General features: G+C 52.9%; 3 protein-coding genes across 3 annotated transcripts; 1 reads left to right on the top strand and 2 right to left on the bottom strand.

Annotated features, from left to right (window-relative positions):
• Positions 1-931: 931 nt before the first annotated feature.
• On the bottom strand, positions 932-3,241 carry HMI1 (ATP-dependent 3'-5' DNA helicase; the record flags this gene model as incomplete). Its single annotated transcript, XM_018857435.1, has 1 exon — positions 932-3,241. A coding segment is annotated over one exon (2,310 nt), but the record flags the coding sequence as incomplete, so codon positions are not given.
• Positions 3,242-9,596: 6,355 nt separating this feature from the next.
• Positions 9,597-11,492, top strand: VPS52 (Vps52p; the record flags this gene model as incomplete). Its single annotated transcript, XM_018857436.1, has 1 exon — positions 9,597-11,492. One exon carries the CDS (start codon positions 9,597-9,599, stop codon positions 11,490-11,492), a length of 1,896 nt encoding a protein of 631 aa, XP_018711507.1.
• A 279-nt stretch (positions 11,493-11,771) lies between these two features.
• Positions 11,772-12,749, bottom strand: RFC4 (replication factor C subunit 4; the record flags this gene model as incomplete). Its single annotated transcript, XM_018858819.1, has 1 exon — positions 11,772-12,749. One exon carries the CDS (start codon positions 12,747-12,749, stop codon positions 11,772-11,774), a length of 978 nt encoding a protein of 325 aa, XP_018711506.1.
• Positions 12,750-13,902: the final 1,153 nt, after the last annotated feature.

Below are 13,902 nucleotides of genomic sequence, written 5' to 3'. Positions count from 1 at the left end.
AGTCCTCAGTCCAAGTTGAAACCTAGCGAATCTACAAAAGAGCTAGCTTCCTTTCAGACCATTGTGTGACAAATGTTCGGTATTCAATCCATGGGAAGGAAGCTAAGAACAGGGGAGAGAGGTTTGTACCCGCCACAGCTGATTTATATTGGCCCGTCCTTTCATTCCCAATTACTATGACGAGCCCCATCGGCATGTAACAGAGTCGTGTCTAGTATCTGCAAAGAGCAGCATTAAAGAGGCGGTTGCATTCAGCAAGGTTCTATGTGTGCATTATGTATTTGCATGCATGTGTAATATTCTACGGTGCACGTTTGAACAACTGTAGAGTCAGGAAGGCCAACGGCCCGACGTGCGGAGAAAGCCCTGTCTTTCTTGGCACGATGAGTGTTCTTTGAATCTGGTGGCATATTCTTCGCTTCTGGAATCTCACTGTTCGATTGGTTTCTGTTTTGCCCATTATACTCCCATAAATTTTGCGTCCGAGGACAAACTTTTCCCTTGACGGAATTGGCCGGCCTAAGTCGCGCGAGAGGGAGGCCAAAAGCAGCTCACCATTGCTTGTTGCAGCCTGAGTGGTGTGGGTACCACTTTCACTCGAAGAAGTAGCGTCCTCTAGGCTTTGAGTGGCGGCGAGGTTTGATGCCGGGTCCAAATCGGGGAGACGAGTGGTGAAGCGGGCATTCGTGATGGCCAGCAACTTTTTGATGGGAGTCTGGCAGCCCAAGTACACCAAGTTGCGCGCCCTCGTAAGCGCAACATAAAGCAAGCGCGATACGGGACTGCTTGCTTGCATGCTTTGCATGGAAGTCTTGTCGGGCATGGCATTTCGCAAGCGGGTGGCTGTTTTCGAGTCGCCTTCGTCCAGCACGTCGATTGCAGGGTTTTCCTCGCCGAGAATCTTGTCCCACGACGCAGTGTACGCCAACTGGCCGAGAACGAACACGATGGGGAACTCCAAGCCCTTTGCGGAGTGGATGGTGGAGACGGTGATGGAGTTCCCAACCGGGTTGATGACGTCGCTGTCGTAGGTTTGCAAGAAATAGTCTAGGAACGTGGTGGTGTGGAGCTCCGGCCTGGCGGAGTACTTGCCGAACGCATGGTGGATGGAATTGTTGAAGGACTCCAAGATCTCCAAGGGCGAGGCCTTGCTGGTTTCGTTGGCGTCCAGGCGCAAGTACTGGGCGATGCCATCGAGAGCCGCCATCCGCTGGAGACACGCCACGAGCGCCACGGGGCCAAACGCAAGCGGGGACGTGGCGTGCGCATCGGCCAAGAGCTGCCTCTCGGTCTGCACCTGGTTGAGGAACGCGGCGATGCGCTCGAGAGCGGCCGGGTGCTTTGCGTATAGCGCGGCGAGGGCCGAGGCCTTGGGGTCTGGGTTCAGGAGCTCGTCGAAGAGGTACGCCTCGAGGAACATGGCGTCGCCCGGGGCGCTCTTGGCGAGGCTCTCGCTGAACACGCGAGACACGCGCACGCGGCTCCCGGGCATGGAGTCCAAGTTCAACAAGATGGACATCAAGCTGACGCTGGAGCCGGACTCGCCCGAGATCACGCCGAGCACGTGCTTGAGGATGTGCATGCGCGAGGCCACCCACTGGTTGCCCAGCGAGAGCTTGTGGGCGGCAAGACCAAAGCGGGACTTCAACACCGCCTGCATGGCGGTGGCCGCGGCGTTGGTCCTGGCGAGAATGGCAATGTCGTCGAGGTGCACGAGGCCGCCCAGCAGGCAGAGGAGCCGCACGATCTCGTCGGCCACCCTGTGGTACTCCTCCACCACGCTGGACGCCTCGAGGAGCACGGGCCGCTGCGCGCAGGCGTCGGCGCGCGTGGCACGGGGCCGGAATGACGCGTCCTTCAACGCCACGTCCACGGCCGCGTCCAAGATCGGCTGCGTGCAGCGGAACGACTCCTGCAAGCGGTGGTCCACGACGTCCATGCGCGGCAACTTGCGCGGGAAGCGCGCCATGTCCAGCTCGTGTGCGCCCAAGAAGTCGTAGATGCTCTGGTTGGAGTCGCCGGTGATGGTCAAGTGCTTGCGGCGCGCGGCGAGCCCGGCCGTGGGGTACTCCACGATGCAGCGGATGACCGCGGCGAGCGCCGGGTACACGTCCTGGAACTCGTCGATGAGCACGGCCTTGTAGTGGGCCAAGCGCGGGAGGAGCGCACGTGTGGGGGCGTCGCCCGCGCCGGGGGCCCGGAGCACGGAGGCCGAGTGGCGCATGAGGTGCGTGGCGTCGGCTATGATCTCGTCGTAGCGCACCATTCCGCTCAGCCGGAGGTGCTGCGCCAAGCGCGCGAGGTAGTCCGCGTTGAGCTTGTGTTCCGCGGCCACCTGGGCCGGCGACGCGAGGCCCAACATGATGCTGGACAAGGCCTTGTCGAGGCGGGCCGGGGTGATGGTGCCGCCGATGGTGTGGCCGCCAAACTTGACCAGGCGGCCCAGGAAAAACGCCACCATGGTCTTCCACGTGGCGTCGTCGAGAATGGCCTGTTTGGAGTAGCTGGAGCTGACGAGCGAGCCGTGCTGGTCGAGCAACCCGGCGCAGAACGCGTGGAACGTGGCGATTTCCACGGCCCCGGCCGTCTGCCGGCCAACCAAGCGCGCCAACGTGTCCTTCAACGAGTCCACGGACCGGTTGGCCATGGAGAGCACGAGCACCTCGTCGGGCCGCGTGCCTTGCGAGAGGATGTGGGCGACCCGCGCCACCAACGTGAACGTCTTGCCGGAGCCGGGGCCGGCGCGGATGCGGAGGAGTTGGTCCATGTGTGCGGGCCAGGCGATGGCGCGGTGCTGGCTTTCGGTGACGGCGAGCTCGATTTCGTCGTACTCGGGGGCGTTTGGGGAGGCGCCTACGGGCACGTGGGCGGCGTCTTCGCCCGCGCCGTTTTGGGGTGTGGCGTTTTGTGGTTTTGTGTTTTCAGGTAGGGCGTGTGGGGGTGTGGCGCTTTGGCGTGTGGCGCTTTGAGTTATGTTGTTTTCAGGTATGGCATTATGGGGGTCGTCATATTGGGGGTCGCCATATTGGGATTCACAATTTTGGGAATCACCATTTTGGGAATCACCATTTTGGGAATCGCCATTTTGGGAATCACCATTTTGGGAATCGCCATTTTGGGAATCGCCATTTTGGGAATCACCATTTTGGGAATCACCATTTTGGAGATCGCCGTTCTGGAGATCGCCGCTTAGGGGGTCGCCGTTTTGGAAATGTGCTCCATATTCATGTGCGGCCTCCATGAGAGAGTTTGGAGCGCGGCTGGCGGCTGGGGCATGGGGGTTTTTATATAGCATGGCCAGGAGCGCGGGTTGGCTGCGACACGTCTGCCTGCACGGCGCGGGGCCATTGGAGATCCGGGGCGCTGGAGACTGTTGGTTTTTTTTTTTTTTTATTAGCTTGGGTGCTGGCCCTTTGCTCTTGCGGCGGCTGTTTTTTGCTGTCGTGGAGTTGTAGAGCTGGGAGCAAATTTGCTGAGAGAACGAGGGCGGTTTGTTTCGGGTGGCCCATTGTTTCAGAGGCTGGCCTGTGTTTAGAGGCTGGGCCTGTGTTTCAGAGGGCGGCCCTATGTTTTAAAGCGTGGCCCGTTGTTTCAGAGCGTGGCCCTATGCTTCAGAGCGTGGCTTTGTGTTTCAGAGCGTGGCTTTATGTTTCAGAGGGCAGCCATTGTTTCATAGGGCCGGTCTTTTGCTTTCATAGAGTGGGCCCTTGGGGCTCTCGGGCCTAGAGGCATGCTTTAATTTTTATTGTTGGCTCCAATGCTCGCATGCTCGAAAAAACGCACATACTAATACCAGCACGAATAAATCAGCAGTGCGAAGCACTTGGCGACACATCGTAGTCCGTACGACAAACGCAACCCAAAAGAGGAGATCTTTATGCTCGGGCAAAACTAAAGTATGTATAGTGGTCAATGTAAAGTGCAGAACCAGGATGATTCCAACACCCATCTTGGACATCTGCCGGCAGCGGCGGTCTACCGATCCGCTTTATTAGGAACTTGCTATATAGAGATGGCGTGGTCTGTATTAGAGAGTGGCCGGGGCATGTATTAGAGAGATGGAGAGGTGTATTGAAACAATGGGCTTTGATCAGGGCGGGGCTGGATGGAGTGTCGGAGTAGTATATTTGGGTGGCTATTCGGGTGGTTTAATCGGGTGGCTTCATCTGGTAGCTATTTTGGTGGCTATTCGCGTAGTTCTTCGAGAATCGTGTCTCCACTTAATTGGCAATTGACAGTACGCGAGAGTTGGCGCTGCGCTTGCACTGGAGATTGCCACCGCGCTCCTAATAAAGAGCAGGCTCCAGAAATTTCGGTGCGCTTGCAAAAAGAGGCAGTAGTTGCAAATCTTGCCACTTGCTGGTACTAGATATCCAGCCCAATGCAAGGCCGCCAGCTCCGAACGGATGGGTCTTGAAGTTCAAGTTTGTCTGGCTTTTGCGTTTTAGCTGAGGCCTCGGACATGGCCCTGCTTTTGCAGGTTGTGGCTGGCCCTGCTTTAGATTGCGCCACATTTGGCGAGTCGCTGATCGGGCGGGTGGTACTCCGGTGAAACCGAGGTGATACCAGGCGGAAACGGCACAATTCAATTTTGCAACCAGTCACAGCAGAAGGATTCAAGGCAACGGCATATTGCCCTAGAAACAAGACGACGAAATGAGCCGGAGGATGCCCCGACAAAGCCGGGCCTCTCCATCTACGCAAAATAAAGACCCAGGAGAACCATGAATGTTTACCATCAGTGGTTTATGCTTTATTTATGCTGATGGTGATGAATGCCAGTGTGATGCATTGGAAAAATGGTGACTAATGCCCATGTTAATGACCTAAGCCTGCTGCCAATAATTAATGATCAACGATTGATGCTGGAGGGTAGTGGATTGAAGATTAAATCAAACGATTAAACGGTAAGTCAAACGAGCAAACATGGAGGAAAATGACATGGAAGATCCAGAAGGTTAATGGAAGATGGAAGATAGAGGGAGGATGCGAATGCACGGAAGCGTATCTCGCATATACTCCCCATAAGCCCGAATCATGCAAACATGTAAATTATACCACCATCTAGATCATAGGAGCAAGAGTTATATCACCGTATAAATTATACCGCCATCTAGATCATACAACTATCTCCGTGGTTTAAATCATGTCACCATCTCCTCATACAGCCATCTACTCATACAGGCACAAATCATGCAAGCCATTTATGCAATCATAGGTCATACAATTATACAGATTATACTACCATCTAGATCTTTTTCTTGGTAGATTCATCTGATTAAAGGGGCAAAACTATATGAATAATATATATATATATATATAACCTCTAAACAGCTCCCAGCTACGTACCAAGTGTCTTAGTTCGGCCCGTCCCCTTCCGTTAGCCACGGCCTGGACGGTCCTCATGGCCCGTATCTGTTTACGTATTAGATATAACGTCATCGACTTCTAGGGTAGGTCTCCTGTAGTAGTCGCTTCAACTCAGATGGTTGGAGCGGACTTCAGGGACCAATTTCCTGCGCCTCGCCATGCCTTCTAGTGTACACCTTGAAAATCGTGGTGACGAAACAATTTTATTTTGTTAAGTTCTCCAATGAGATGTCGGCTGCGGCAAACATTGTGTTCAAGCTCATGAGCTTGGTAAATTTTAGCTCTTGCCAGTGGTATTTGGATGTTTCGCAGTTGTGGTAGATATGGCTTAGAAAAGCGTCGGTGGCTTCTTCGCTCTTGTGAATAAAGGATGTGCAAAAATGGCATTGAAGATCCGATGTGTCGCTCAGTAGGTTCCTGAGGAACATAGGAACCGTAATTGATGGATGACGAAAGGTCATATTGCTTTGTCCATTCTGCCTTATACAAGGCTTTCCAAAAGTGTTTCCACCTCTTAGTCTGACGGACAGCGGGACATATGCGAACGAAGCGCTGTGGCATTATTGGGAGTTGTTTTTCTTGCTTTTTGCGACTCAAGAATTTGAACGTCTCCTTACCAATAGCTATTTTTTCTACTTTATCGAGCCGTGGAGTCTTTGTTTGATCTGTTCTTGATTGTATCTCGAGCTTTTGCCTGGAAGAGCACAATTGATTAGATCCACACCTAGACTCTTGGGACTTAGACCTAATTTTGCGAATTCAGAAAGAGCCACTTGAGTCCAAGCACCTGGGGCAAAACTAAATCAACTATATTCTTAGTGGACTTTTTGAAGATCTTGTGTTTCTGATTTATCTCTATGAGCTTTTAAGCGGCTTTTGATCTATATCCGTCAGCCAAACTCTTCTTAGTGTATGGAACAGGGGATTGTCTATCCATCCATCGACGTGATGATGTACCTTTATATCGACGTGACCCCACCCCAAATCTTGTATGGTTCCACTTCTACCTAGGCGATGACACCGAAATATTAGCAAAAGTTCATCATCAAGATGAGCATGATTATTAATTCCTCTCATAAGGAAAAACATGAGTGGTTTTTCCAAGGTTTGTATGATCTGAGACCAGGATATAAGCAATTTTGTTTTTCGTGAAAGTCCACTCCAGGCGTGTGAAAAATTGACCCGTTTTATCAAGCAAGAAGTTATACCATTCGGAGGTGGCTATATGTCTTAGCCTGGCTTGCTCGTCGTTCGATACGATTTATTCATGTGATTGAACAGAGACTAAACTGAATTAGGCCTCACTGAAACAGGTTTCTCGAGCCAAATTGTTCCTCATGACAGAGTCTTGCTTTAGTCACGGCTATGTTCTTTAATACAATTTGTTTTTTTCCTACGTTTCTGTTCGCATTGAGTTCGAAATTTCGCTCCATGAAAAGGCGGAATCTGTACGACAAAAACATATATTCGAAGAGGTCTCCCAAACAGATCCCGGACCTGCCCTGGGATTGTCTAGCCAGCTCCAAAGGCACGTGATCCATGCGGTCCTCCATATCCTCGATTTCATTCTCTGCGAATAAATCTGCTGAGCTTGGACATGAATTCATCATCCTCAAGTTCCCCATACTTGAGATCTTTGTCGGTAAGTATGTGGTATTCTTGGCACGCGTAAAACACCTTTAGAAATTTCAGGTTTTAATCACAGTCAATCCCCGCCTCTGCTGCTGCAAAAACAACACTGATTTATGGCTTTTCACGAGGAGCCGTGCTCTTGCGGTCCCTAACTGATTTCCGTATCATTCAAAGGCCCCTATTTTGGAGATGCTGGGACCTTGCAAAGATTGCACAGAACTCTTGAAATATCACGTTCTTTCACGCCTCTTTTTTCCCCATTTTTCCGATCAGCTTTATCCATGACTGCAATAATGAAAATGCAGTTGTGCGCTCGCAATGAGGAACCACTCAACCGATGGCCTTGTCTCATAATACCTTCAATAAAGAGCTGGATTACGGGCCTTTGCTCGTCAGATGACGACCGTTTTCTTTGGTCCCTAATGTCCAAAATTCCACTGTGATGTTCATTTTTGGAACATCAAAGTAGGCTGCAACATCCCGACTTGATCCCGCACGAAAGTATATGTGCTATAAGTGTTGATCTTTTGGGGGACTGGTTTAAACCTGGGCTTGAAGCTAAGAGTGTCTTGGGCACCTGTGACATGAAACGTGTTGTCTTTGTTTCACTCATGTCACACGTCATGAGTCCGCCATTGAAGCACTTGCACATTCCACAACGTTTGTTGGAGTTCTCCACAAACACTTTCGAGACACTTTAAGCAACAGATACTTTTTGTACAAGTTGATTTAAGAGTCAACTCATCCATATCATACGTGATCTACCCATACAAGCACAAATCATGCAGGCCTAATTATCCAGTCATCAAGTCTCCCATATAAATCATCGTTTAATTCATGTATCACACAGCCATCTAAATCACACAACCATCTAAATCTACCATTCTTCAAATCACACCACCATCCCAATCATACAGCCGTCTACTCATACAAGCACAAACCATACAAGCCAATTATCTAGTCATACAAGTCTTGAAAGCATATAGCCCATACCACCAACTAGACCATAGAAGCAAGAATTACATCACCATCTAAATCCCACCACCTACTCAGTTAGACCACCATCTAAATCAAACCATCATTTAGGTTAGACCACTATCTAAATCATAAACTCATCCATATCATATCGCCATCTACTCATACAGGCACGAATCATGCAGGCCTAATTTCTCACTCATACAAGTCTTCCATATGAATCATGCCACCGTTTAGATCATGCCACCGTTTAGATCATGCCGCCGTTTAGATTATACCACCGTTTAGATCATGCCACCGTTTAGATTATACCACCATGTAGATTGTATTACCATATAAATTATACCGCCATCTAGATCATACAATTATCTCAATGCCGTGGTTAGAACCATGTCACCATCTCCTCATACAGCCCTCTACTCATACAGGCACAAATCATGCAGGCCTAATTTCCCACTCATACAAGTCTTGAAACCATTGACTCATACAACCATCTAAATCACACCACCATCCTAATCATATTACCATCCTAATCATATTACCATCCAATTCACACCACCATCTGCACACCACCGTATTCGCACAGCCTGAACCTTCCCCAGCTTGCAAGTTTCCTTGAGCCCAGGGCATTACCAGCAGCGAGCGGGCCCATCCATGTTTCCCTATCTTATCATTAGTGCTGGCCCTTCCATCTTTCTTTCCTGAACTCCAAATGAGTGGATACGCCCGAAATGGATATTTAGCCAAGGTGGGCGTTATTTGGCGCCCCGCTTTATTACCATTACCTGTCGCGGCCCTAACCTCGCGGCCCTCACCTGGCGGCCCTGTCGCGGCCCTGTCATTATAATTAAACTTTTACTTCTCTGATCATGTTAGAAGCTAACAATGTTAATACAAAAATAACAAGACATCTCAAGGTCATGATATTGATTGAACCTGCTCTTTTTGATTTTACCAAAGTCTCACCTCGAAACTTCAAACTTAGTAAGCCAATTGATTTTAGTTTTTCATATACAATTAAACCACATTTATCTCCTGGGTAGTCTTGTTTCTGTATTTGATTTGGCACGGTCCGGCAGTGAATCGGACAGCCCTAGATGGCTTGAATGAATACAAATTGAAGCGTAGACGTTCCAAGTCCGCGGAAGGTATAATGATAACGATTCACTATCGTAATGAATTTAAAAATATAATAAAGAATCCTATTCCATATATCAAAGAATTCAATAATGAAGTGATTAATAATAACAATGTTATGAGATGATCGTTGCCTAGCCCGTCGCGGCTGCCCAGGTACATGGAGCCAATCGACCCAGCCCCGGCTCCACCAAAGCCGCCCCGGTTTCTGCGCACATCCAAGCCAGCCACGGCCCCAACTCCCGGCCCAAACCCAGGCCCACGGCCCCAAATCCAGGCCCAAACCCAGGCCCACGGCCCCAAATCCAGGCCCATACCCTGGCCCAAACCCAGGCCCGCGGCCCCAAATCCAGGCCCATACCCTGGCCCAAACCCAGGCCCGCGGCCCCAACCACGGCCCCGGCGTGGTGTACGGGCCCGCTCCCCCGCCCTAGCACAACCAAGGACGGCCTGCTCCTCCACCTCTCTCCTCCCCCACTGGTATGAGCTCGCCGTACCTCCAGTCCATCCTCCCGATCGCCGCGTCGGGCCCGCCGGCGCCAGCCACGCCGGCCCTGCCCTTGGAAGGCCTCTCCGAGCAGGACTTGGGCGTGCTCCTGGCGCAGTTCGAGCGGTTCCTGGCCTTGTTGGAACCATACCGGGACCAGCTCCAGCCGATCGAGCGGTTCCTCGGGCACTTCGACTCGCAAATCAGCCGCTTGTCCGAGTCGCTCCGCGCGCTCCAGGCGCAGGCCGGCGGCTTGGCGCAGGGCGTGGACGGCCACCGCTCGCTCGTGGAAAGACTCAACCCGGTGGTCTTGGACCTTGTCATCCCGCCGGCCATGGCGCAGGCGGTGCTCCGCGGGCCCGTGGACGGCGCGTGGGTGGCCGCCGTGCTCTTCATTGCCGACAAGCAGCAGCTCGTGCGCCGCATCCTGCGGGGCGACGCCATGCCCGAGCTCAAGGATCTGCGGCTATTCGCCGCCTTGCAGCACGGCGTGCGGCTCTTGGAGGCCAAGGCCGTGGAGCGCGTCCGCGACCACGTCATCGAGCAGATCCGGCTCTTGCGCCGCTCCGCGGCCGTGTCCTCGCAGGCGGTGCAGCGCCTGCTTTTGCAGGTCAAGGACGCGTTCGCCTTCCTCAAGAGCCGCACGCCCCACTTGGCCCGCCAGCTCCACGGGGCCTACGTGTACACGATGAAGTGGTACTACACCACGCGCTTCGCCAAGTACCTCCACTCGCTCCAGAAGCTCCGCGTCAAGCACATCGACCTGCTGTATGTGTTGGGCGGCACGGGCGGCCACGAGCCCCCCAAGCCCGGGCTCTTGGATTTCATGGGCGCCGGCCACACGCCGCCCTCGCCCGCGCAGACGGCCCCGGCGAGCGCCGCGGCCGCCGCGCCGCCGCCGGCCCGCGTGTCGTTGCCCGAGTACTATCTGTCGGTGGCCAAACGAATGGCCGTGCTCGCGGACGACGGTGCCGCGCGGCGGGCCATCCCGTCGCAGATCGCCGAGACCACGCCGTTCGCCTACTGGCTCGAGTTCGCGTTCCAGCAGTTCGCCAACGCGTTGCTCGACAACGTGGTCGTGGAGTACTTGTTTGCCACGGACTTCTTCTACCAGGGCAGCGAGAAACCGGACGCGCCGCCCGTGCTGGACCCGGCGCTCCCGGCGCCCGGCGCGGACCGCGACTGGGCCCACGCCATGTTCGCGGAGGTGTTTAGCATGGGCCATTCCTACGCCTCGTGGCTCGTGTCCAGCCCGCACCCTTCGCCCGGCCCGCGGCTCGCGGGCACCAGCGGGGGCCCCGGCCCGGCGGCGCAGGCGGGCACGTGCGACGCGTTCGCCGTCTTGCTCATGATCCGCATCGTCCAGAAACAGAACGCCATGCTCCACAACCAGTTCCACGTGCCGGTCATGGAGGACTACCACAACAGGCTCCTCCTCCTGTTGTGGCCGCACTTCACGCGGATCATCGACATCAACTGCGACGCGTTGAAGAGGAACATCGTGGGCAGCGGCCCGTATGCGCACGCGGCCGCGGGCGCCAGCCACGCGCCCATCCAGACCACGCAGCAGTTCGCGCAGCTCTTGCTGGGCTTGTTCAAGTTGGCCTTCCCGGGCGACGACGCCGCCGGCGCCGACCAGTTCCTGCGCGAGCCGCTCCGCATGTCCATCACGCGCTTGCGCAACGACTTCGAGGGGGCGCTCACCAGGGCCAGCACGTACATCTTCGGCACCGGCAAGGGCAAGGCGGCGCACAGGGAGATGTTCTTGTTCAACAACTACTTCCTCCTCGTGACGATTCTCGGCAACGAGTTTGAGGCGACGCCCAACCCTTTCATCCAGGAGCAGATCGAGCATTTCCAGCTCCTCTGCGACGCCTACAAACCCAAGTAGAGGGGAGAGAAAAGGGGGGAGAGGAGTTAGAAGGAATAGAGGGAGGGAGGAGAGGGAGGGAATAGAGGGGAAAGGAGAGAAAAATGTGGAAACCGAATGGGAGTAGGAGAAATACTCACGAGACAACGTCAAGGAAACGCGTGGTAAATGAAAGATATTGAAGACTCAGACAAATAAAAGAAAAGAAAGCCCCACCCGCCTCCACACATGGCACTCCCACTGCATCCCCATGTTTGCCGGCTCTTTCTGTGTCCGCTACTAGTCTGTGCTCAGACACCCTCACTCCAACAGGGCCAATTTTGCCAACATGCCGCACAACTGCAAGTACGTCAGCACTCCCTCAAGCACGCGCATGTGCACGAAGCCAATCTCCTTGATGACGTCCAACCGCTTCAGCTCCGACACGCCCGGCAACGTCTTGGCCACCCGGAAAGCCAGCGTCACAATGTCGATTGCAGAGTAGCCCTTGTTCCATAGCGTGTCGAGCAAGTCCACGGCGTCGTCAATGCTCTGGTTGAAGATCGCGGCCGCAAGGATTTTCTTCACCACGAGCGGGTGTGGCTGGTCGACGATCTTGAAAACGTTGATGTCGTCCACGAACCCGAAGCCGGCAACGGTGCTCTGCAAGTTGTTGATGGCCTGGCGCATGTCGCCTTCCGCAGTGAAGATGAGGGCCTTGATGCCCTCGGAGTTGAACTTGACGTCCTCGGCCTTCGCCACGGAGAGCAAGCGCAGCAACACCTGGTCGTCCGCAAGCTTGTTGTAGCGCAAAATGGCGCATCTCAGCTGGAGCGGCTCGATGATTTTCGATGACTGGTTGCACGCAAACGCAAACCGCGTGGTGTTGGAGTACAACTCCATTGTGCGCCGCAAGGCCTGCTGGGCGCCCGGCGTCATGGAGTCCGCCTCGTCCAAAATGATGATCTTGTGGCGGCCCGGCGGCAACAGGATCTTCGTCTGCGCAAACTGCTTGATTTTGTTCCTCACCACGTCGATGCCTCGGTCGTCCGAGGCGTTCAATTCCAAAGTCGCCAGGTGGTACAACTCGGGGCCCAACAACTCGTGCGCCAAGCAGTGGACAGACGTGGTTTTTCCGATTCCGGGCAATCCCAGGATGATCATGTGCGGCATGTTTCCGTCTTGCACAATGAGCTTCAATCGCTCGATGGTTTCTTCGTTGCCCACGATGTCATCTAGCTTGTGGGGCCGGTATTTCTCCACCCAGGGGAGGTCTAGCGAGAGCGAAAAGTTGGGCATGTTGTTTTTGGAGATATTCCGGGTACGCAGCAGCAAAACACGTATGTGGAGGAGTTTTCTTGCGGCGTTTAACGTGGCTTGTATGTACTCAGGCCTTAGTTGGTGAGACGCGATGGTGGGAATCGGGTGCGTGCTCAAGAGACGTGTGCGGCCCCAGTTGCAGGACGTCTGGGGCACAGGCCAGACATGGGACTGCTCTTTTTTTTTCTACTCCGTCTGTATCTTTATACTTTACGTATGTTTCATCGGTTGGGAAAATTCAAGCGGTTATGAGAGGACTGCGTGGCTAAAATTTGACGTCTTGAAGGTTGCTCTTGGGATCGCGTTTATACCAGATACTGTGGGCTTATTGGTGCTTGCCATTGTTGATTTCAGATTCTAGTTTAGGTGCCTGCTGCTCTTCTTCATTCTTCAACTCTTTAAACTACCCAAATCAAAACGGCCTGTTTCTCAATCTGCTTTGTCTCCGTAAATATCCAGGAATGAGGCTTGAGATTCTTAATAAATGCTAGCCAATAACAGAAAGCAACAAGTGACCACATCAAAAACAAAGTGGAGAGTTTCGATGGTAGTATTTGTGGGTAAAGGTTATTTTAAGTTTTATATCAAGAAGTCGCATATGGTACCGTTTCTCTGCATATCAAGAATGAAAAGTTACCCTTTATTTTAATCTTATTTTGGAGAGAAGGGGACTCTATGAGTGGTTACTTTCCTAGCCCAAAAGCCATTTATTACCCTGGTCATCGAAAGAGCAAAGACACGTTCAAGAATTGAAAACTTTGCTTGCTGCAACATCGAATCGCCTTCAACATAGTTCAAATACCCTGGGAGCAATCTTTTCTATCTAGACCCTACTGTTCCTCGTGTAATGCATACGCTTCTATGAAGATATCTTTTTTAAGTTTTCAGACGATTCAGTCTCGTGTTGTGGGATAAAGCACGCATAAAAGTCAATTTGTGTCACTTTTTTGTGTCCGAGAAACTTTGAACCCTTTTTCACTTGTTACAAGTTCCGATAGCTGCAGACTCATGAAGACCGACTCATAGTGATTTCTGTAATCCGCGGTCAAAGTATCCTCAGCCACGAAGGCGGACAGAGATAGAGAAAAAGTCTCCCAGGTCTTTCGTGTATTTTGGTAGTGGTTCCTGCCAC

Source organism: Metschnikowia bicuspidata, assembly GCF_001664035.1.
Source record: "Metschnikowia bicuspidata var. bicuspidata NRRL YB-4993 chromosome Unknown METBIscaffold_3, whole genome shotgun sequence".
Taxonomy (NCBI): Eukaryota; Fungi; Ascomycota; class Pichiomycetes; order Serinales; family Metschnikowiaceae; genus Metschnikowia; species Metschnikowia bicuspidata.
This window is presented reverse-complemented; position numbering and strand designations above follow the sequence as displayed.